This window comes from Falco naumanni, chromosome 14 (assembly GCF_017639655.2).
Source record: "Falco naumanni isolate bFalNau1 chromosome 14, bFalNau1.pat, whole genome shotgun sequence".
In the NCBI taxonomy this organism is placed as follows: domain Eukaryota; kingdom Metazoa; phylum Chordata; class Aves; order Falconiformes; family Falconidae; genus Falco; species Falco naumanni.
The window spans coordinates 23,341,570-23,364,394 of NC_054067.1; the positions used below are offsets into that span (position 1 = coordinate 23,341,570).

Sequence of the window (22,825 nt, forward strand, 5' to 3'; positions counted from 1 at the left end):
CTCTGTGACTACAGACAGGAAATGTGTGCATGGGCTCTTCCTGTACAGCAAAAAAACCCCAACCAAAACCCATCTAGTGCAAATTTTAGGCACTGACATTTTCCCTGTAAGTTCAGGGCAGGATGCGCTTTCTCCCTGTCATAATTCCTTTCCTGGCTTGGGCTCCTGGTGTCTGCACACACTTCAGGTTTTACATTGTCCTGAGTAACCACAGTGAAAGTCAGCATGTCAGCCCTTTGGTCAAATGTAATGAACTATTAGGACATTGCATGTGCTGGGCTTTGAAGCTCTTGCTCTGATAGAGAACTCAGAAATTACTGACTCATCAAGAAGGTTATGTTTTGATGATGCCAGCTGAGGCACTGTGTCACGAGGCTGTGGTTTTTCCTTTCTGTGTCTGTCTCGGCAACTGCAGAGTGAAACCTCTTAATGCTGGAAGTTTGTACTCGCTGGCTGCGCAGCAGCATTACAGCTGTTTTTTAGCAGAAGGACAGGTATTCCTCCTAAGGTACCAGCTGTGGATGAGGGGAGAGGGCCCTCAGCTTGCAGGTGGAGCACAAATGCATCCTCTTCCCCTATCTGTGGTATGAGCCGTTACTGTACATGCCTCACTATAAGCCTGATTTGTTCCTTCATGTGTTATCCCTGCCAAGCCAGGCGTGCTGGAGCTCTGGATGCCATCCTGCTCAAGAGCTGTGATGTCAGCCAGGCGCTTCTGAGGTTCTTTGCTTCATTCTCAGACAGTCTTTAAATTGCTTACCAGTTTTGAAGTGCTTCCGTGTGCTTCACAGCCAGTGCAGGGTCTGAACTGCAAGCCCAAGAACTCCTGTAGGTTTTACAAAGCCATTTTGTACTTAACACAGGGCAGAGCAAGGGTGCTTATGAGGCTCACTGGACTAGTCCCCAGCTTCGAGCCAAGTAGGGTGCGGCTCCCACTGCACAAAGGTGGTGAGTGGCACTGTGGGAACCTTTGTGAGCCAGCTCCCAGGTAGCTCCTAGGTTTGGTGGGGCAATTAGGTTATTCCCCACAGGCATTCAGCACACAGCCACACTGTATGTGTAGGCAGACGCTTGCCCAGCCTTGTCTTACAGCCTTCTGGAGAACCAAGACTTCTGCAGTGCTTCTCATTTCAGTGCTCTTCTGGTGAGAGAGGTTTTCTCCTCTGCCACAAATTCAGCCCCTTCCTGTGTTCTCCTGTGATGGGCAGAGACAAGGACTGAGTGTTCCCTCCTGGTGATAGCCCTTGGTGTGGGTGTTACAGATTTGCTAGTAAGTTAGAATTAATTGACTTTATTTGATTTTATAAAATCATTTTTAATAGAAGTATAGAGGGATAAGAAATATATTTTGATGAAACTTGTAGTTGCACAGTAAAAGCTGCTATGAAATCCTTTGTACAGTCCTGTACCAAGGCCAGAAGAATGGGCTAGAATCATTGTTTAAAACTTAGGTAACAAATTTAGGATTTTACAGATTTCTTTGTATTTGACTAGTCTTCTGTATGTAGAAAGTGTATTGAAATGTCAGAATATAGAATTAATGGGAACTGGGGAGAGTCGACTAGAACAACTTGTAGTTACCTGCCGAGAAACCGTGAACTTTAGTAAAAGGTAATTCCGGCAGGGGGAGATCGCGACCACTGACTCATATACCACCTACCCAAATAGTACCCCAGACCCATTTCTAGACTTTTCTAACCTTTACTGCACAGAATCGCATATAGGAGGAGGGTGTGTTAATGATTTTTGGGGAATACTATGATTATGCATGAATATTTAATGAATATGTATGAATAAGTTCTGTACATGGTGTGTGATTCTGAAGCTTGGTGTGCGTTGATCGTGAGGAGACTCACTCTCACACCCGGCCATCAATAAAGAAGAGTCTGCTTATCTATATCACATTGGTGTTGATAAGTTCTTCATTCCGAGATTTTGGTGACATGGGGAGACCCCACCACTCCTACCTTGTCTTTTTTTTCCTCCCAGGCTAAATAAACCTTGTTGTTTCAGTTTGTTAAAGGACAGGTTTCATGTTATTTTTGCTGTAGTTGGACTCTAAGAAGTGGTGATCAATGAGATATTTTTGTTTAATTTTTAACGTTTTAGGGAGTGATGTCAATGTCTATAACCATTTCTACACCTGCTGCCACTCCTTTGTAGGTACATGGACTTTGTGCTTCTTGTAGCTGAATGTAATCTTTGTCATTCTGGGCTGTTTTCATTTGACAGATTTGTCTTGGTCCTAGCAAGCACCTGCAGCTCTTCCAGCTTGGGCAGAGGTGCTGGGCCTGTTCTGGCACTGCCGGCAGCCATCCAGGCAGCCCCATCCTGCCCACAGTCCTCCGCTGTGGCAGAGCCTGTCGTGTTGCGGTCCCTGCTGCCCCAGGCTGCCCTTTCCTCTATTTGCCCCTTCCCTGCTGCCTGCCTTACCAGCTTTGTAGCATAGTGCCTAATGACAGATAATTAACATTTTCTTCCCTTCCCAGGGCGCTGGCTCTCTCGTTGCTCCAGCCGGGAGGCCCACCTCCCCAGTGCATAAATCAGTACTCCTCATGGCCAGCCTTCACCGATGTCCTTGCCTCACTCAGTTTCTGCGAAAAGGGGCCTCCTCTTCTCCATTTTTTGGCAAGCCTTTAGTTGGCGATTCTGGGGGACAGCCAGATTTGGGTACCCTAACGTGTGTCCTGTGCGCCAGTGCCACATCACGGCTCCACTGACCAGCCTCTTCTTTTCTTTACAGCTGAGTCCTTTAAGGAGTTTGCAGAGCTGCTCCATGAGGTAGAGCTGGAGAGGTCCATGATGGTAAGATGATCTGAAATGTGCTCTGGTAATTACTGCCTCGTCACAATGTTTAAATCCTAAATCACGGCCAAATGGCACCACATAAGTTGGTGTGACATTTCCCATCAGAGGGAAGCTGGGAGCACTGGAAGTGTTGTGCTTTGAACCGCAACTGGTCCACAGTGCCATGGCCATGGGCCCTGAGTAGCAGAGGGGAGGTGCTGGGCAGGGAGGGCAAGAGGTTGTCCCACTCAGTGTCCAAAACCTCTCCTGCATGCCAGGAAGACATGCAGTCCCAGGATCCTGCCATCTGCAGCAGGTTGCTCTGCAGAGCCAGGTGTGTTTGAGCTGGCAACAAGCTGGTTTTGTGATGAAACAAAGTGTTAAAGAATAAGAAGCGTGATGTATTTTGAGCGCCATTTTTGCCAGGTGCAAGCACGCTGGTCCCCCTGTGCCCCTGCCCTTGCCAGCACAGCTCTGGTTGGGCGACATGCTGCCTTCAGTCCCTTGCTGCATTGTGCTCTCTGCCCCTCCACAGCAAGTGTTGGCTTCCCGTTTCACTCCTAATTCCAGGAAATACACGAAGGTTAGGTTTGGTAGAGAGCTTTTACAGCATGCCAGGAATGTGCTGCTTGGCTCTGCTTCCCTCTGCCTCGTGCAGCAATGAGAGCTTGTGCCAGGCTGCTGGCTTGGCCAGTGCCGCAGGGGTGGCTGTGCCAGTGGGATGCCACCAGCTGCTCTGCAGGTCCGCAGGCAGTCAGGGAACAGGATGAAACTGGTAAGAGGCTAGACGAAATCATTAGGGTATTTCTTTATTAGTTACATCCCAGGTACAATGGCTCCTTTGGCAGTGGGTAAGTGGGTCGAAGGAATTGTTTCGGGGATCATGGATGCTCTCCAACTTTTCTAAAGATATTTTTTTCCCCCCTCCACTTGTAGGACCAGTTCTTTACAGTAGCTCACTCAGGAGGTTTCATTGTCACCGTGTTCATCAGCTTTAAATTAAAACTAAACAGCTGTGGCAGTGTAGTGTTGTATCCCCTTCTCTGGAGCATGGGAGAGAGCTTGTTGCAGTAGAAGTGGGGATGGGAAGAGACGGCAAGTCATTTCCCTGTGTCAAGGTGGAGTTGGAGCCAGTGATACAAACTGGGGTGCATTTGCTTGTGGATTCATGGAGAGGGAGAGGGAGCACAGAATATGTCCCAGGAAAAGCATCTTTCAGACGTCTGACAGGACTGGAAGAGACACGCGCTGGCTTTCCTTTTTCCTTAGCTGTCATTGTTATTCTTTTGCCATGACAGATAACCTGCTGTCATTTGTCTTCTTGGCTGGATCTCAGGAGAAGGAAAGCTCATAATTTATTTGAGAGACATGTTGTTAGAGCCATCAAGCTCAGTGCTGTTTGTGGTGAGAAACGCCAGACCATGAGAAAGCCATGGTGGGCAGCCAGCCCCAGCCTGCTGCAGCCCTGCCTTCTGCTCGTGTGAGCTTGCGGCCTTCATCACACCTTCTCTGAGAAGCAGCTCCTGCCCGTCATGGTCTTGCTGAGCTCTTATGGATTTTTTAGCATTGGAAAACAGCTCATTTCAGGACTGCAGCAGCCACTTTCTGACAGTGTACTCACCAGCATGAGCATCTGCTGTGGTCACTGGGAGATGCTAGCAACTGAGCACATCCTGCTCCAGAATCTTACCCATCACAGCTTCACATTAAAGACAAGGGCAGATGCTGTTGTGGAAAGCAGGGCTAGTGCAGTGGTGTGCCTTGGTGGCAGAGGGGAGTATGACAGGTTGTCTGGAGCAGAGGAGCTGGCAGCAGCAGCCAAGAGGAGGCAGCTGCAGCACATGTCTCCTCTGCTTCCTTCCCTCCTGTCAGAACAGGCAGGACAGCTCGCTGCAGGCAGGGACCCAGCTGAGCTGACAAGTAAGTAGTCATCTGCAGTGTGCTTTGAGAATATATTTGGTTCTGGTTTGTGCTTCGTGGAGAGATAAACAAACAGCCTTGCCTCCTGGGGCTGCTTCTGGAGAGGGCTCACCCAGCAGCCAGTGTACTTTGAACATCAGTTCTCTCAGTCCTTCACATGTGTGATACGGACAGTGGTTCGTTTAAAATGGGGTAGGGGGCAGGTGCTGTCACTGACAGCATCGTCCTGCCCGAGCTGTGGCACAGGGGCCACGCACGCCGTGCTTCACCAGGGGCTTGCTCCAGTGTGCCAGCGACACACCACATGGCTGGGCTGGGCGTTACAGGCCTGCGAGGGTCCATCGTAGCTTTATTCTGAAGCTGGAGAAGCTGGCAGGGACAAAAGCTGCCTTGGCATGGATAGGACTGTGAGGGGACCGGTGTCCCAGAGGGCTGCTGCTCTGGCAGGGGGTTGATGGGGGTAACACAGCATTTCAGGCAAAGGGCAATGGCTTGCCATGCAGGGAAGGTGGCAGTGTGGGGGAAACCTGTCTGTCATCTACAGGATGTCCCCCAAAGCCTTGTGTGCCATGATTGGGGTTTTCTGTGTATTATAGATGGGGAAAAGTGGGTACGGATGGATTAAGTGACTTCACTTATAGGCAGAGAACAGGTTTGCAGTCAGAGACATTAAAATCTAAGAGTTCTTGGCTTCTGGCCGTGATCAGCCTCTCTTTAGGAGGAAATTAATCTGTGTCTTGTAATAAAACTCTTTCTTTCTTTGCTCTGTAGGTACAGAACGCTAGTGATTTGCTGATCAAACCTTTGGAAAACTTTCGGAAGGAGCAAATAGGGTTCACCAAGGTAAGGCTTGCTTGTTTGTTTTGAATTTAAACAGATTTGATTTCTATTGCTATGTTTAAATTCAGTTTTTTCTCCTGGATTTGGCTTTTTTGTTGTTGTTTTTAAAAAGTAGACAATTGTTGTACCATATTTTGACTTCATGCTCTCAGAAACTTCCCCATTTAATACTGGCTTTCGGCTGCTGGCACGAGATAGTCCATGCTGCAACTTTTAGTCTGATTTTTCAATCATAAGAGGCTCCAAAACCTTTTCCTGAATTCTTTGGGTTCTCTTCTGGCCTAATTCCAGCACTGTCTCCATCCTGAACAAGGAGTGCTTGCTTCAACTGGTGATCAGGGTATACTCCTTGCTGCTTTCTCTCTTTTCCTCTTTGTTCATTCAGTGCTATTGAGAATAAGTTACTTTCTTCAGATAAGCGTATGTTAGAGCAGGAGGGGGAGAGAGCAGCAGAGGCTGGCAGTCAGAACTTTGTTATAGTTATAGGGCTTTTGTTATGAAATATTTACATAAAGCATCTAATGAGTCTTTCAGATGGAGCAAACTTTTAAAGAAACAAACTATAAAAAGCAAATCCTGCACATATTGAGCAGAAAAGATTATTTTTCCCTTGTCTGCTATCAAGAAGTCCAGGTTCCACATTACTCGGCAGCAGCTTGAAATGGGGCTGGCTCTGAACCAGCTCAGAAATGGAGATGTTTTGGAGAACACTTGGGGCTTGGATTCAGCCCAGCCCATCTGGAGTCTTTGACGTTTAATAAATACAGGATTTGAGAAAAGATACTTGGTCACCATCCTGCCCTTCAGAATCCTCCTGTACAACTGTGTGTGTAGAACACCTCTCTGAGAAGCCGCAGCAGCAGCGTGGCAAAGGCGGCAGCCGTTGGTCTGGTGCTGGTGAAGCTGCCTGTGCTGGTGGGTTTTGCAGCAGGCCTCTGAATTACAAGCATGGGGATGTGCCCTGGGCTGAGAAGAAACTCCCTCCTCATTGATCTGTCTGCATTAACGGTAGGGCCAGCACATATTTAGAAAAGAGTCATGGGGAAGGAGTCATGGGGACAAGGTCAAGCTTATTTTCCCTTCTGTGTTTATGGAACACTTAAGTCAAGAGGGCAACAGTCTGCAAATGTTAAGATGACAGTATTAAAGTACCCTTCAGGCTGTTTTCTTCATGGGTAGCCCTTGAGGTGTGTAAGGATTACTTTGTCTACAGCTGGAGCCTCTGCTCCCAGAGCCATGCTGCCTCCCACCCCGCAGGTTGTGTACCCTGCCTCCTGCTCCCGAGCTGGCCGGTGCCTGGCTGGCAGGCATGTGTCTCAGCATGGTTGGTGCTGTAGTGCCGGAGCGGCTCTGAGCGCTGACATGGATTCACCTGGCAGCTTACAGCCCTTCCTTGTTCCCTGCTCATGGGGCAGGGTCGAGGCGTTGGGCAGTGACTGTGGCAGGATGCTCTTCAGAAGCAGTTAAAGGTGGTGGAGGATAGGGACTCCTTGCCGTTGGCTTGGAGTCTTGGTGGTTTGGCTTTGATTTTTGTTTCTTATGAGGAACGTGAACCGCAAAGGTGTCAGGGGCACCTCACTGAGAAGTGGGCTCTGCCACAGTTCAGCAGAAGTGCTCACACTCAGGAGCTTGCTGGGGAGCACTTTGCACCCCACCACGTTTCCAGGTGTGCCCAAGGGGATGCACGGGGAGGTAACACTTCCTCTGATGTCATCCTGCAGCCTTGAGTGGGTGCAAGTTTCAGAGCAAGCCGCAGTGTGCTCCAGACCCTTGCCCTCACCTCTGATGATTTCCTGACAGGAGCCCGCACTACACCACTGGCGCAGGTCCCGCTGGGCTGCATCCTCTGGGCATCGCCTCAGGCACAAAGCCTTCCTTCACTTGCCAGCCTGCAGAACTCCTCCGGGTCATTCACATCCCGCAGCAGAAGGCATGAAATACAAATGAGGACTCCTCACAATGGTGCTCTGTCAGCAAGGCACCCCCCTCCATTTCTCCTGCGCCTCCACTGACTGGCATCACCCGAGTAGATCCTTCCTGATTTACACCAGGGGGAGAGAGGCTGGGGCCAGGCTGTGGAGCAGACCAGAGACATGACACAGAGAATTTGTGCCCTCTGCTTCATTTCCCTTATTTTGGCAGAGCTGCCTTCTGTGAGATGTTTTCTGTTCTCTTTTCAAGATGCTGAAGCCAGATAGGAAGAGCCTTTGAATTGGGTCTTTGTGATGACTGTGGCTGGAGAGCAGCCAGTCAGTCTGACTAAGACATCTGAGTCTGCATTAACCCATTTTCCTGGGGTTGAATGGAGTCTCCTTGGTCAGATGGTGTGTTCCCACATAGGGGAGCCCCCGGGTGTCACTAGGACCTGCCGCAGCTGCCCCCCTCCAGCTGCCTTCCACTGTTAGGCGCAGACCCATGGGTTCATTGCTCTTCTCGTGACTTGTTGGTAGAAGTTTGTATGTGTAGGCACCAAGAATAAAAGCAGAGGATCCAGGATTCCCCTGAGCTGACCTGTTTCTCAGCCTGGCCCCTGGCCCCTTACTCTGCTCGAAGTCTAAAGAGACGGTAAGACTTCACGGCTGGGGGTGCAGCAGTCATTTGGTGAGCAAGTGAAAGAACCAGCATGATCGACGCTGCAGTGAGCACTGGGAAGCGCACGGATCGTATCAGGGAGGTGCAGGCATTACTAAGGGAGAGCGCCTGGGGTGGTCTAAGTTTTCGTTTCACATTAGCTCATATTCACGAGGCTAGACTGTGCTCGGTCCACACAGGCTATGAACTCAGTGGATTCTGTGCCACGTGCCATCTCTGTTTGGCAGAAGCTGTCTGGGTCCCAGGCGTGCCTGGTGAAGCCGTGCCTGACTGTGAGGTTTGAAAACGAGAGGGGTAGCTTGTGTGGTGATGGAGTTCTTGTTTAGCAAGGGAAGGAGGGGTAATTACAGGGGTGTGCTCACTACAAACGGGAGTGGGAGGCAGCATGGTAGGACTGGTGGTGGCCCGAAGCCCCAGATGAGTATGGTGTTACTTAGTGCACATTCCTTTTGATCTACAGAGCTGTGTGGCAGTGATGCGTATGTTTAGCAGCAGATGCAGCTCTGCAGCAGCCTAAGGAAAGCCCCTCCTCACCTTCTTGCAAGACAGATCCCCTTGGCGTGGTGGGGCTGAGCTTGGATGCTGCCGCAGGGGCCCCGCACACAGACGGTGCCTGTCCCTCCCACCCTGCCGGCAGCCCCTGGCAAAGCCCTTGGCTTTCAGCTCACACTGTAGGCAAGCTCTGTTCTGGGGTTGGGGTACTTCTGTTGAGATCCTTGCTGCGGTCCATAAGTTTAGGAGGATTTGAATAGAGAAAGTTTCATTCCAATTCCACTTGGAAGGAGACAGCTTTTTTTTTAAAAAAAACAACAATAAAACCCAAAACAAAAATGAAAACACAAAGCAAAACAAAAAAAGTCAGAGGGGAAAAAATTGTTTGACTTATTGTAAGTTGCAGGAGGAATGTTTACTATGCTCTGGGATGCTGAATAAATCCAGTGTTTTTCAAAAAGTTCTTACATAGGAGATGACATGTATTCCTAAAAGCACTTAGTTAATTCTGTTGTTTCATTAATAATAATTTTAAAAGAAAGGAAGGACAGCAAGTCCTACTTGCTTTAATCTTGGTGGAAGCAAGATCACAGGAGCATTTGAGAGAACATGGTGGATGAGGGAAAAAGACCAGGTTAAATTGAGTGTGGTTTTATAGAAATACTCTTCCTACAACCCTCAACAGCATTTTACTTCTCAGAAATTATCTTTTTTTGTATTAAGTGCTGATGCATCATAAAAATTAGTTAAACTCAGGCATGAAGTGTTTGTTTCCATGTGAACATATTTCTCTTTTCTCCATTTCTTCCCTCTGCCACTTGCCAGATGAGGCTGCAAGCTGAAGCAGAGCCTACCGCCCATCTCATCCTGTTAGGTGCTTTCCAGCAACAGCTTGTGATTTCCCCAAACTGATTTGGGGTTTGAATTTATTCAGTGCTGTCTTCTTTAATGAGTGACGGTTAACACGTCACTGTGTTCATTACTGGGCATCCATGTTGTGAGTGTGGTAGCTCTGCTGTGATTTCAGCAGGATTATTGTTCCCTTCCTCAAAACAGGGAAAACTGAGGTAGAAAATGCAGCAGGAGTACATTCATTTAATATTTACATTTTATATTTAATAATTACATTTAATATTTCAACTTGTGGTGTTTTCCAGGCTCTGCTCAGAGCCACATTGCAGCTTTGCTCTGAGGAGGCAACAGGAACAAGGACATGTGGGCAGGGATGACCAGGGGGGACCCCAGGAGCACCCAACACTGACTGCGCACCCATCTCCTGTTCATGTCCTGCTGGGTGCTGATCTCCCACCTGAACCTCTGCAGGTGTGTTTGGAGGCAGAGGCTCCCAGCAGGCAAAGAGTTTTGTTGATTTTTGGGTTGTTCTTCTTTAAGAAGAAGAGAAGTAGCCACTTGAACTGGGCTTCTTACTTGCAGCTCGCTCTGCCTCTTCTTGCATGGGAATTTCAGAGGATCCTAATTAGCAACTAATGGTTAAGAGAGAGTTTTGGCAAGTCCATTTGCCCCTTTCCCCTCTAGTCCTCAGCTGCTCCATCTCTCACTCAGGCTGGCACTGAGCAGCAGCCAAGGGGCTCCAGCTTTGCCCTGCTCCTGGCAGCAGCGGCTGGTGTACAGGCCAGGACCTCAAACACGCAGAGCCAGCCAAAGCTGCTGGTGGACTGACTGCTGGACTGGGCAGCCTGTGCTTTTCTGAGGACTCCTGCTCATTTCTGGTTAAAGCAGTATCTGCTGAAGCTTAGAGAGCGAAGCTTTTGAAGAGCACCCTCGTTCACTGCTGCACAACTCTGCCTGCATTCAGGTGCAAATGGCTCGTTTTCTCTTGATGAGCAAATAAATGAAAGTTGGGTGGCTTCTTGGGCTTGGCAAATCTTAATGGGAAGGTAATGCTGTCCTTTGCTGAATATTCATGAGGAACTAATTTGTAGTCATGTTTCCAGATTGTGCTTCAGTCTGGGTGGTTTTTCTGTGTTGTATTTTGTCTTGGCTAGCTCTGTTCAGCAGCCAACAAGCTGTTAGAAGCCTTGGCTTGACAATTCAAGAGGGATTTGTAGTTCATCCTTCTGCTTCTCAGTTATATGTTAATTAGCCAGAGTGGGAAATGATTGGCAAACCCCCTTTTAGTGGCCAAAAATGTCATTCTGCTCTGTGCTTCTTTCTGCATGGCAGCAGTTTTCTTGCAGGAGCAAGCCATGCTCTGCACACTGGTGTCCATCTCAGACACTGTTCCTGATGCCCTCGGTCCCTGGGAAGAGCTTGGCGCTCCCCACCCCCAGCACAGCTGCCTGCCCCTGCCTACCCACAGGTGCTAGCAGAGGAGGAGATGCTCCCTGAAGGAGTTGCTGTCTGGCCTCTGAGCTCCTGCTGCAGAAAAAACTCTTCCATTGCTCCCCTAGGCTTTTTCTTCCTTTTCACTTCTCTTTTCCACGGCAGAGATGACCCTCTGCCACAGGACTGGCCATGTCTTCCCACAGGGTGCTGCCCATGCAAGCTGGTGGCAGAGCTGCTGTGTGGGTCCCGGTTTGTGGTCTTCCTGCAGCTGCAGGCTCATGTTCTTGTGTCTGTCTGCATGGGCGCTGCGGCCACCCATAGCTCGTGGTCTCTCCTGTGGGTTCATGGTCCTGTGGCTGTCTGCTCAGACACCATGGACACCCACAGTAACATCACCTCTCCTGGGCGTGAGATCTCATCTTGCACGGGAGCCATGCACTCTCAGGCTGCTGCATTCCCCTGCCCTGCCTGGCACCGCTCTGCTGCCTGCAGCGTCTGCTGTGCCTGGCTGTGGCAGCACGAGGCTCCGGTGGGCAGCTGCTCCCGTGCTTTCCTGCAGCTCCTGGGGCAGATGAGCAGCTGCCCAGCCAGAGAATGGATGGTGGAGGGCAGGAGAGGTTGGTCCCTGCTCTGGGCTGGAGTGTGGCTGCCTCATGGCCACTCCACCAGGGTGGGGATGGCTGAGTGGCCCTACACGTGCCACTTGTTAGCATCATGGCAGGAAGGATGCCTGGAGCAGCATCTCAAGTGCAGGAGCAGGGCTGGCACCATCCCTTGCTGTGTTGAGAGACCACCTCTGCATAGTTGAGGTCTTGTTGGTGGGGTTCAGAGCTAGCTTTCCATCACCAGGGGATTTCAGGACCTGCAGCCAGTGTAGCCATCCTCTCCGAGATGCAGGACGCCGGCAGCAGGAGAGGTGTGAGCTGCAAACCCACAGTGCTGTGTCAGCCACTGGTGCTGTTGGTGCAGCTGTGTTACACTGCATATCTGTGGCCTTGGGGTTTGGTGACTCCTTGTTACAGAAATGAAAACAAGCCTACGTTCCTGGATGCATTAGGCATCTAATGAATGGCACAGACAGACAATCCAGATGTGTGACCTTACAGACATGGTAACTGCTGCTTCACAAACACTTCTGCTTCTCTGGATTTGGATTTATTTACCAGGGGTGTTCGTCACGAGGGTGGTGTTTTGTTTTTGACAGTCCTTCCTGGCATTGGCTCCGCAGCTGCGGTGCTGCTTAAATTGGGTTTTACCCTTGGAAGACTCTCTGCTTCTCTGCATTTGATATGGATCTCTTTTTATTCTGAGGCATGAATTTGCTAACACAGAGTTACAATATCGCTGATACTACAGAGGATGATACCAGAAGATACATTTCCCTTAAAGAAGCTTGTATTTACAGGGTCTCTGTAAGGCAGTAGGTGTAATTACTGGGGTAAGGGGTTTGCTGATCTAAGTGTGCCCTACTCCAGACAGTTAAATATAAACAGGGGTGATGGAGTTGGTGCCTCTACGTTTTTCCTTATTAATTGTGCTTTCACAATAGCAATGTGCAAGGATTAGAGAAACTGGACTCTCTTGTTGGGTGAGAAATCATTTTCATAGGAAGGCAGCTGGCAGGAACGCTTATCTGCCCTTTGGCTGAGGTGCCTCCAAGTAACCAGTGTCCACCAACATGAGCCTGGGTGCTGATGGCAAGCTGGAGCTTCAGCAAAGGCTGAGATAGGTATTGCCAGGAGATCTGGCTTAGCTGTGTGTCTCCCTGTGTGCACCCACCAGAAAATAACCTTTCTGCTTCCAGGGGCAATACAGTAGTGGCTGCTGTGAGCAAGGGGCTGAGAAGCAAGCAGATGAATAGGCAGGGGCTAACCATGCTGAACCAAAGTACTGGTTTTGGGAGACCCCAGACATCCTGCCGTGTAGGACATCCTGCCGTGTAGGACATCCTGCTAGACAGACCAAGTAGTCTGTGTAAGTGGAATGGGGACGCAGAACTTCATGGCAGGTGAAGCAACTAAAGAAAGAGAAAGGATTTCATGTAGGAAATGCAGCTTCAAACTTTGCAGTCACTACTGAATTTGTGAGGAATATAACTAATATCCACCAGTCTGGCAGAGTCCATCTGCTCTGTTTTGTGGTGGCGTTGGTGTTTGTTTATTCTTGGATTTCTGATTGGGGGCAAGGAAACAGGATGTCAGGGCTTTCGGGACATAATTGTTGAAAGATGCCATTAATTCCACAGGAGCCTGGAACTAACTCTGCTTTCCACTTTCTTGAGCTTTCAAAAGCTGGGCAGGGGATTTGGGCATCCTTTACATACCCTGTAGTATGGATACACTAGTTCTCAGCTGCTTGGACCTGGCATTGAGGCTGTTACAGGGCTGGAATTTCCTTATTATAGCAATTTAACTGCCTCTCTGCAATCACTAATGGCTCCATTATCATCTGATGTGGGTATTTGTCAACCTGGCATCTACTCATGGTTGTTTCTTGATTGCCTCTGTGATTTCACAGTCATTGTAAGGCAAAGCATACAGCGTGGTTGTCAGCTCGGCTTCTCCCTGCATTCTCTCTGGGTTTTGTTCTTAAATGTCTTTTTTTGCTCTTGTTGTAGACATCTACCCTTTCAGGTTTGCCAGTGCAAACAGCTCTTTTTGTTATAGTAGTTCCTGCACAGTTTGTTTTCTTAACAAATCATGTTTACATGCCTGTGGTAGGCACCTTTGAGTTCTACAAGTGGTCAGTAAGAACCAGACTGTCTGCAGGGGACCTCCGAGAGGTGAAGGCTCTACATTGTGTATTGTAAAACAGCTATGTTTGAGGCAGCATTCCCCTGCGCTGGATTTGGGCTGGGCGCTATGCAGTAAAACTTGTGTGTTTTGACTGCAAGGTTCATGATCTCTCTTTCCACCTCTGCTAATAAAAAGATGATGACTTCCCTCCCACATATTACCCTTCCAGTCATCTGCTTTCGTTCTGGTACTTTTCAGAAGCACATGATAAAAGCTTCAAAACAGAGAATTGCCAAACTCATAACAAATCTTTTCTTATCCCAGATGTGTCTCTGACATTATTTTCCCAGTTGTTTCTGAACTATGTGCACCTGAGCAAATGGTGAATAGGTCTTTGATGTATTAGTATGTCTCAAGTTTACTTGACATTGAAGAGCTTGGGGGGGGGGGGGGGGAGGGGTGGGGCATGGGGGGGAGCAATACCCCATCAGTGGGTCTTTTGCTGCAATGCTAACATGACAAAATGTCAAGTGCTTGTGCCACGAAATATTGCCAAAGTTTGGTCTTGAGGCATAACTAAATCCAATGATGGCAACGAACTGTGAAAGCAAAGCAAACGGAAAGGGATATCCTGTTCTGGTTGGGTCGACCAGAACTTTTCCATGGGAATACCGCATTGCACAAAATATCTTGGTATTGTTGCATGTTCTTACCTGGAAAATGCCATTAGCTGGTTCTTCTTCAACTCTGGCATCTACAGGAAAGGAAGAAAAAGTTTGAAAAAGATGGTGAGAAGTTTTATTCTATGCTGGATCGCCATTTGCATTTGTCTTCCAAAAAGAAGGAATCCCAATTGCAGGAGGTATGTATGGAGTGTTCTTCAGAGTTGGGTCCAGAAGCAACACCACCAGCTGCTCTAGATCTTACAAAAGGGGGGGAAATCATCCCTTTCAGTAACCAGTTGAAATTGATAAGCAATTAAATCTGCCTAAAGCCTAGATTCTCTGAATAAGACCAGGGAAATCAAGACTGTAGTTCTCCTTAGTGTGTTGAATAGTAGTGTAGTGGCTTTATGCATTGTCTTTCCTTGTTCTTGCCCTTGTAGTACAGGGCAGTGACCAGTTATACTGGCACAGCTGGGGATTGGCCACCCTTTCACTTGGCTTGGGAAACTGATCTGGCCGAGAAGAAACTGGTTATTACTCTTTTTGCCTGCATAGTTTCCTGCCTAGCTCCTGGTGTTTGCAGGGGCAGCTGTGGCAGCAGGCCCGGTGGCAGTGAGCAGCAGGCGGGGGGTGGGGGGGGTGCCCTTTCCAGCTGCTGCTGCTGCCAAGCATGTTGCAATAAGAAAGGAAAGCCCCAGCAGCCATTCCAGTCCACATCAGAGTAGCTGAATCAAATCAAATCTGTCAAACCAGTTGTGAGATCAACCTACAAGCATCTTTGCAAGGCAAAGTTTGTGTAAGCTGTGGTAACACAGCATGCCACATTGTCCAGCCTGGTGCTGCAGCTCTGGAATTGCCAGTGGCCTTGTCCTCATCCATGCAGGGCTACAGGTGAAGAAGTAGCTTATGCTAAAATAAAAAATATGCTTCAGGAAAGCCTTGTCCTTGCAGACTGGGGTAAGGTTCTGGATCCATAAATGAAAGGGAGCCAGAAAAGGGCAGACCTGAGAAGAATGGCCAATGTTCCAGTCTTCTGGTTCTGTGCAAAGTGTTGAAAAACTGGGCTGGACCCCTTTGGCAGGCTGTTTCTTAAGTGAGGACAGAACTATTTGTGGGCTGATGGAAAAATGCTAGTCAAATATTGTCAGGCTAGATGTGATTTATTTTCTTTTTTCACCTCTCCCTCTTTCTTCCAGGCTGACCTTCAGGTTGACAAAGAGAGACACAATTTCTTTGAGTCCTCCCTTGAGTATGTGTACCAGATCCAGGAAGTACAAGAAAGCAAGAAATTCAGTATTGTTGAACCGGTAGGAGCTTCCTTTTCTTTCAGGCCTTGTGTTTGATGCTTAGATATGCTGAGTTGCTGACAGTCACAGGAAGGGATGAGTTACCACGTTGGATTCAGTCCTGGGGAGTCTTCTGATGGAGCAGAAGTTAACCTTGCACACGTGAATTGCTGCACCTTAACAGCCATAGTGGTGTTTGCTGGAGCACCGTGAAGCCACAGACTAGTTTCTCATATCTGTCAGTCCTGAGGAACAGGCTGGACGCTGTAGGTAGCTAGAGGTCTTGTTATGAATTAACTTGGACACCTTGTGCTTGGTAAGTGTTAGCTCTTTTCAGAGGGAAGGAGTTGTCATCTGGTCTGCTTACCTGTCGTGGCACAGGCTGCAGTGGTACCCACTCGTGGCTGTGTACAGGGACCCTGCCCTGGGTGGGTGGCTCTGCCCTGGCGCCAGACACAGTTAAGTATGGGATCATGTAGGTCTTGCGGACAAGCAATCTGCAGATCTGCTCTTGTTCTCCCAGCAGGGTCTTGGATTTTGGGTGTGTTTTATTGAGACAGATGCGTGGGAGGCAGACCTGGGCTTTAGGGACATTGCGGTGGATAAGTCATACTAAGACTTGGTGTCGCTCCAAAATTGTGAGGAAAAAAAAATATTTCTGTATATGTGATTTCTGAAACCTTGCTTTCTGTCTATCTTTCCCTGATTAGAAATATAGAAGAGAAGTTTGATCTGTGTTCTTTCTCTCCTTTTCAGGTGCTGGCTTTTCTCCACAGCCTCTTTACTTACAACAACCTGACAGTTGAGCTCACGCAGGATTTCCTCCCTTATAAACAGCAGCTTCAGCTCAGCCTGCAGAATGTGAGTTCCTGCCCAGCTGAAGTATTTTTTGCATGTGACTTCTATTCTTATTTGTATTTAAACGCCTCTGGTGGCAAGGCTTTTCCATGCAAAACAGAATGTCCATGTTTGCATTGTGGGAGGTGCAGATAAAGTTATTTCCTCCTCAGTTCCCATGTATTTTCTCCTCTCCTGCACAAGAGAATCTGCAGGTGCTGTTACAGTGGTTTTCTATGTCTAGAAGGGGCTATTGCAGTTGTATCATTTAACATGTGCATAAACAAGCCTGAGAATTTCTTCCAACTTCATGAGATCAAAATTGTACATGTCTTTTAAAAAGGCCTCCAATCTTGATCTTAATGGTATCGGCTTACTTCATGCTTTGGTAAGCTCCTCTGCAGGCTAAGTATACTCATGGTGTAAAATATCTGTGTCCTGTTTCATTTATCCTCAGACTTTCATGGCTGGCCCTCATTACCATGAAACAACAGCCATAAATCTGTGCCAATCTGAGTTTGCTGCTGGCTTGTTAATTTGTCTAACTAAGTGTTGTTCCATAAAAATGCCTTGATTTTGTACCCTGTGTTGGCGTGACTCTAAAAATTATTTCATGCCAAGCAGTGTAGCATGATCTTTTGAGGAAGTTTTGTAGGAGAATACACCCATTACCTAAACAATGGTGTGAAGAGGAGTTCAGGTGCTTCCTTCTGCTCCACCTACCCTTAAAATGTGCTAAGTTCCTTTTACTAAAGAACAAGTGTCCTCCCAAGTCATGACTCCTCAACATAAACTCCATGCATGGCATGTTAAACCTTGTCTATTCAAGCATCTTTAAGAGTCCAGTTGTTCTTCTAGCTGAAGTTTTCATGTGAATTTGTGGAGTGGCTTCTGCATTTTGTACATTGCTAATTGACTCATTTGTGCCAGAGCACTTAAAATTTGACTAGGGATACCTGAAGCTCACTCTTCACTCATGTTCAAATGTGCTTCCTTTTGTTTTCTTTTAACAGACAAGGAATCATTTTTCCAGCACACGAGAGGAGCTGGAAGACCTGAAGAAGAGGATGAAGGAAGCCCCCCTAACCTGCAAGCTACCTGGGCAGCCAACCATTGAGGGCTATCTGTACACTCAGGAGAAATGTAATGGCTTTTATATGCACCTGAATGTGTTAAAGAACGTGTAAGCCTGGGCTGCCCTTGCTCATAGCCCCGCTGCATGGGCTGCACTCAGCTCCCATGCCCAAGCCAGCTTTAGCTGCAGTGGCACTGTGGTCTGTGCTGCGTGGGGTGTCACTGCCTGCCAGTGCCCGGGGAATCACCGGCACCTTTAGCTGCCAGCTTTCCCAGCGGTGGCACAGAGCTTTCTCTGGGTTACATGAGCCATGTAAGCAAAGAGCTAATTGCCCTGCACTCAAATTAGATGAGATTTATTGCTCCATTGTAGTGCTGGAGAGACCAGAGCTCTGGCAGATTGCACCGTGGCTGCATTTTATCATAACTAATCTGGTGTCCTGCCCAGTTTCCCTCTCGCAGTATCTCCGAGGGCATCTGAGCACAGCTGAAGTGTTAACCGGCACTGAGAGTTAAGCTGCTGAGAGCAAAACTTGTGATTCTGTGCAGAATCAAATCAAATTCAGTCTTCTACAGGTACTTGCTATAGCTTTCCATGGCCATGCAGGCATGAACACTCAGGGAACAAAAGCCTGTATGCAGAGCTGTGGCCTCTGAGCCTACAAACAACTTTGTGAGCAATTAATTTTTAGATTATATATACAAATGTATTTATACATACATTTGTATGTGTGTTTATCTTGCTTTTAAAACACATAGACAGTAATTTTAGACTACAAATGCTGCATGTTCCTGCATTCTGATAACTGACTGCTGCCTCTATGTTTCCCCTATAAATTGAGTATGAAGAAAGCTGTTCCTCCTGACAGCTGCAACTTAGAAACAAATCAGAGAAAAAACAACAGTTAAAATATTTCATATAAAGGGGTTCAGGTAAGAGAACAAAAAAAAGTGACAATAAGTCTAGTGTGATAGAAGTAGGAACTTTAGAGTGTTTTAAAGGTGCTGTTGTCTTTACTACCAAGTTTTCATCAACAGGAAAAAATAGTGGCTTCTGTGTGAAACAAGCATTCCAGACACGTAGGATCCTGCCAGTGTAGGTCTTGGCTGGACTTGGCCAAACGATCTTGGCTTGAGACCAGAGTCCCACAAATGCCCTTTCACCAGCAGCACTTTGGGAGGGTGCTGGAGGCAGTTGCTGCCCTGTGTTCCTCTCCTCCTCCTGCTCCTCTGGCTCCTCCTGGCTCTTGCCAGTGGAGACGATGGCGAGGGAGGTGTCCCTGTGGGGTTGGCAGTGTCCATCTGTCCCCAGAGAAGTGCAGACGTGGGAAATGCCAGCCGTGCCTTGCCAACCGCATCCAACTAATGCACAGTCTCTGACTCCAGCTTCCCGTGTGTTCCTGCAGGGGCGCTGGGCATCTCCTGGGTGAAATATTACTGCCAGTACGAAAAAGAGGCAAAAACCTTACGGATGACACCCATTGACCAGAAGCCTGGAGCTAAGCAAGTGAGTTGGTTTCTTGGAAAGATGTCTGCAAACATTGACCCAGCCATCAGGTCTCACCTTCAATCTGCCCACATCATCTCTTTCTGTAAGCAAATAGACATATAAGTGCCATGTCCAGGGCAGTAGAGGTCAGTCCCGTTGTTGGCAGAAGTTGTCCAGCAGCGCTGTTTTTCAAGATGTGCTGGTAGTGGGCTGAGTCCTGAGGAAGCAGCTGTGGAAGGGCCTCAGGCCACGGGGTAGAGGGGTGGGCTTCATGTGTCCCCCCCCCCCGCCTGGCCGCACAGGCAGGTGGTTTGGTGCAACCTCAAAGAAGCACTTCTGTGAATAGAAGTTTCACCTCCCTCTCTCCCAAATGAATAGAAGTCCTGCAGGATTTGGCAGTGGAGATGCACATTCATGTAACGTGAGCATTATTCAGACAGTGGTGACTTGCAGGTTTGTCTAGTGTGAAATTTCTGCCATTCTAGACAAGCTAATTTTGATATTTATCCATGCAAATGGGCAGTGAACCTGCAGCCTTTTTTGCACATAGCCCTCTGGCAAGTACTTGAATTACTCAAGTTATTAGATGAGCTCTTCCAAAAGCAGTATTTCTCTGCATGTTCACACAGTCACTGGTTTGTGATTTTGATTTCTATTCTCAGAACTGGGTATATGTGGGTGGGACTGGTGTTAGAAACGGAGTTGAGGCCAGCCGTTGCAGCTCTAAACTGCCACAAGGCAATGATCTGGGGAGCTGCTGCTTTCACAAAGTGCTTTGGTTCTCACCAGTGTGTCTAGGAGTTCCCTGCAGTTCCTTAGCGTGACAGAGGAGGGGTAGGATGCCAGCGTGTATGATAGAGTACAGCAAGTTCATCCAGCTGAGTCCACCCACCCTCCTCTGACATGGAGTGATGTCCCACAGGGACTTCCCAGTCAGGCGTGCTGTTCTCCAGTTCGTGATCTCATGGTCTGTTCTTTGGCAGCCCTCTGCACGCTGCAGCAATAAAATAAAATATATTGTTTGGAAGCTCTTGGCAGAGACCTTGGCAAAGAAATGTCCAAACTATTGACTGGAGAGATCTATTTTCATCTATGCCATAGACATGTCTAGTAAGGCCAGTTAATGCTGGTAGAAGTCGTAAAAATGTAAATTAGTCCCCTTCCCAAATTCTTGCAGTCTAGTAGTCTGTACCTTTGGGTCATAGCTGGCCACGCAACTGCAAATCCATGATTACAATCGGTGCTCTCAAAAACCCCAACCAACCAGCACAAAACACAGTCAGGAGATACTCATCACGGTGTGTAAGCCAGATGTAGTCTTGGAGAAGGCTGTCCTTGCTTTCAGGCTGTCCTGGGTCTGCTTGATCTGTCTCTGTCAGAGGTCTTGCATCAGTGGTGATGGTCAGGGTGATTAGCGTGTTCCAGGCTTGCATGCCCAACCCTAGGGTCTGGTTGGTTGTAAGGTGTCCTGAGTGTCTCTTCAGAGTTCCTACAAAGTTGTGGAGATCTCATGGTCATGTTACAAATTGACTCTGCTGTGGAGTGTCGCGGCATGAATGCAAAGGGCCAGAGCTCAGCCTCACAGTGCTGGCCTCTTCAGAGCACACCTCTACATTTGGTCAGTTCATGTTCCTTTTCTACAAGTTTTGTGTAAAGCTGTTTGGACCATGAATGCTGTGGGTAATTGATAGTGCTGGTCAACCCTGATAAAAATTAGGACCCAACTGTGTCAGATAACAGATAAGCATGATCCTGGCGTGAAAGACCAAGCAACTGCCTCATGAGTTTGTATATAGCTGCATCCCTGCTCTGTGGAGGCATATTGTTTGTTGCTGGGATATTTAGCACTTGTTTGCAGGATAGTGCCATGAAGTCTAGAACATTTTGTGACTGAGGGGAAGCCTGGCTCACAAAACCTTTGATCTCTGTCTTTACTGATGGTGGGAAGGACCGTCTGTGCTCCTGGTTACCAATGCTATCAGATCAGCAGCGCACCCACCGGGAGCCTGGTGCTCTGTGGGCAGTGCCATGCTGGGCTGCAGCCTAAGGCTGCTGAGAAACCTGAAATCTTCTCCTGTGTTTCCTTCCTCTAACCCTGGCTTTCACTTTCTCTCCTAGGGCACCTTAGACCTGACGCTGAAATCCTGTGTAAGGAGGAAAACTGACTCTATAGACAAGAGGTTTTGTTTTGATATTGAAACTAATGAAAGGTGAGATGCTTAGTGTATTCAAATGATCTCCAAACCCTGTGAACCTGGATGAAATCGCTTTTTGCTGTTTATTAAAAACAACTTCTGTTTCATTTTCTTGCCTGTCGCTGGGTGAACTCTGCACAGGTCTGGGACCATCACACTGCAAGCACTCTCGGAGGCCAATCGGAGGCTGTGGATGGAAGCCATGGACGGGAAGGAGCCGGTGAGTTGGAGCTGCTGCCCAGCCGTGCGTCTAGTGCCGAGCAGTGTCCTCTGCCGGCGGGTCCTGGAGAAGAGCAGTGACACGGCCGCTGCCAGGCTCCTTTTCACAGCTTCGGCTTCAGTGCTGTGGCTTACCTGTAATTCAGGCACCAGTGCAGCCACTGCACAGCTGAAATGGGGCTTCATGGCGTTCTGCTCACAGCACAGCTTGTAATGGGGATTTTGCTTTTCCTTCTTCAAAGTTCTGGTGTGTTCCCTAGTTGTGCCAGACAGCTGTGGCCTTGCTGAGTGTGGAACACTCCATATTTCTGCTGCTCACACCTCGCTCTCCAATGTGCAGCAGGTGATTTTGTGTCCGTCCCTGCTCTGAGCGGCATTTGGAAAAGTGAAAGTGGCCGTCCTGCACGCGAGTTTGCCTGCCTTTATGTGCCTGTGGGTGTTTTCTTCCTTCAGTCTAAGCAAAGCACAGACTCCTGCATTTTACCAGATTTCCTTTAAATGGACAGTGTGATGTGCAGTGTGGGAAAACCCATTCCTGGCAGCTCCCCTTGTCTTTGGAGAGCTGCCTTTCCCTCGGTGGGCTTGGTGAGGAGGGTTGGCAGTGAGTGCGCTCGCTGGATGGAGTAGCTTAGAGCTGTGTGGCCGCTGATGCAGAGGTGGGACGTGAGAGCAGGGAGATGGGACATTGACACCTTTCGCAGGACTTTTTCCCTGCCCGTTTAAACAGGAAAGGACGTGGGATAATGTGGAGGGTCAGTGTGCTCATACTGGGCAGCCAATTCTGGGGCTCCTTCGGTTTGCGTGATATTAAGTATGAAGGGGTTTTGATTTTCTGTCAATAGTAGTACCACTGTTTATTATTAACAAAAAAATACAAATTATTTTTGTATGGGATGAAGGAATCTCTTGACACTTGAATTTTTAAAAAGCAAGCAAACGAACAAAAAAGCCATGACCTCTGCGTGCCAGACTGCCCAGCTGCTGTTTTTACAGGGCATCTAAAGGACAAATGAAGTTTCCTGTTCAGTTTTTGGGAGAACTCTTTCCTGGAAATAGGTGCTACAGTGAAATGTAGGAAGTCAGCAAAAACTTATTTATTATGTAGATAATGGTATCTTGCTTAACTATAAAATGATGTTTGTTTGGAACGTTGTCTTACTGTTTGTGATTGGCTTTGAGTGATTTATGGGGTGCTGCATTTTCTTTTGAAATAAACATTGAATCTCATTGCATTGTTTTTGTTTCTTCCTCCTCCATTCCCCCCTGCCTTTTTCAGATCTACCACAGTCCCATCACCAAACAGGAAGAAAGTGAGTCATTTCTGTTGCTGTTCCTCAGAGCTGTCGAAGCTGTCTGGAGGTCAGGCAGTGTTTTTCCTTGCAGATACACTTCTCCTGGGTTTCTGCTG

The 22,825-nt window shown here is 48.1% G+C and overlaps 1 protein-coding gene across 3 annotated transcripts in view; it reads left to right on the plus strand.

The window, feature by feature from the left end:
* The window catches only part of OPHN1 (oligophrenin 1), a 68,532-nt gene that overhangs the window by 23,598 nt on the left and 22,109 nt on the right, over positions 1 to 22,825 (plus strand). For all 3 annotated transcript variants that reach the window (XM_040614749.1, XM_040614751.1, XM_040614750.1), the window contains exons 3-12: positions 2,744 to 2,805; positions 5,479 to 5,550; positions 14,413 to 14,514; positions 15,514 to 15,624; positions 16,360 to 16,464; positions 17,454 to 17,583; positions 18,921 to 19,021; positions 21,122 to 21,213; positions 21,340 to 21,418; positions 22,694 to 22,727. In XM_040614749.1, coding sequence (XP_040470683.1) covers positions 2,744 to 2,805; positions 5,479 to 5,550; positions 14,413 to 14,514; positions 15,514 to 15,624; positions 16,360 to 16,464; positions 17,454 to 17,583; positions 18,921 to 19,021; positions 21,122 to 21,213; positions 21,340 to 21,418; positions 22,694 to 22,727 — 888 coding nt within the window. The remainder of the gene's footprint in view (positions 1 to 2,743; positions 2,806 to 5,478; positions 5,551 to 14,412; positions 14,515 to 15,513; positions 15,625 to 16,359; positions 16,465 to 17,453; positions 17,584 to 18,920; positions 19,022 to 21,121; positions 21,214 to 21,339; positions 21,419 to 22,693; positions 22,728 to 22,825) is intronic.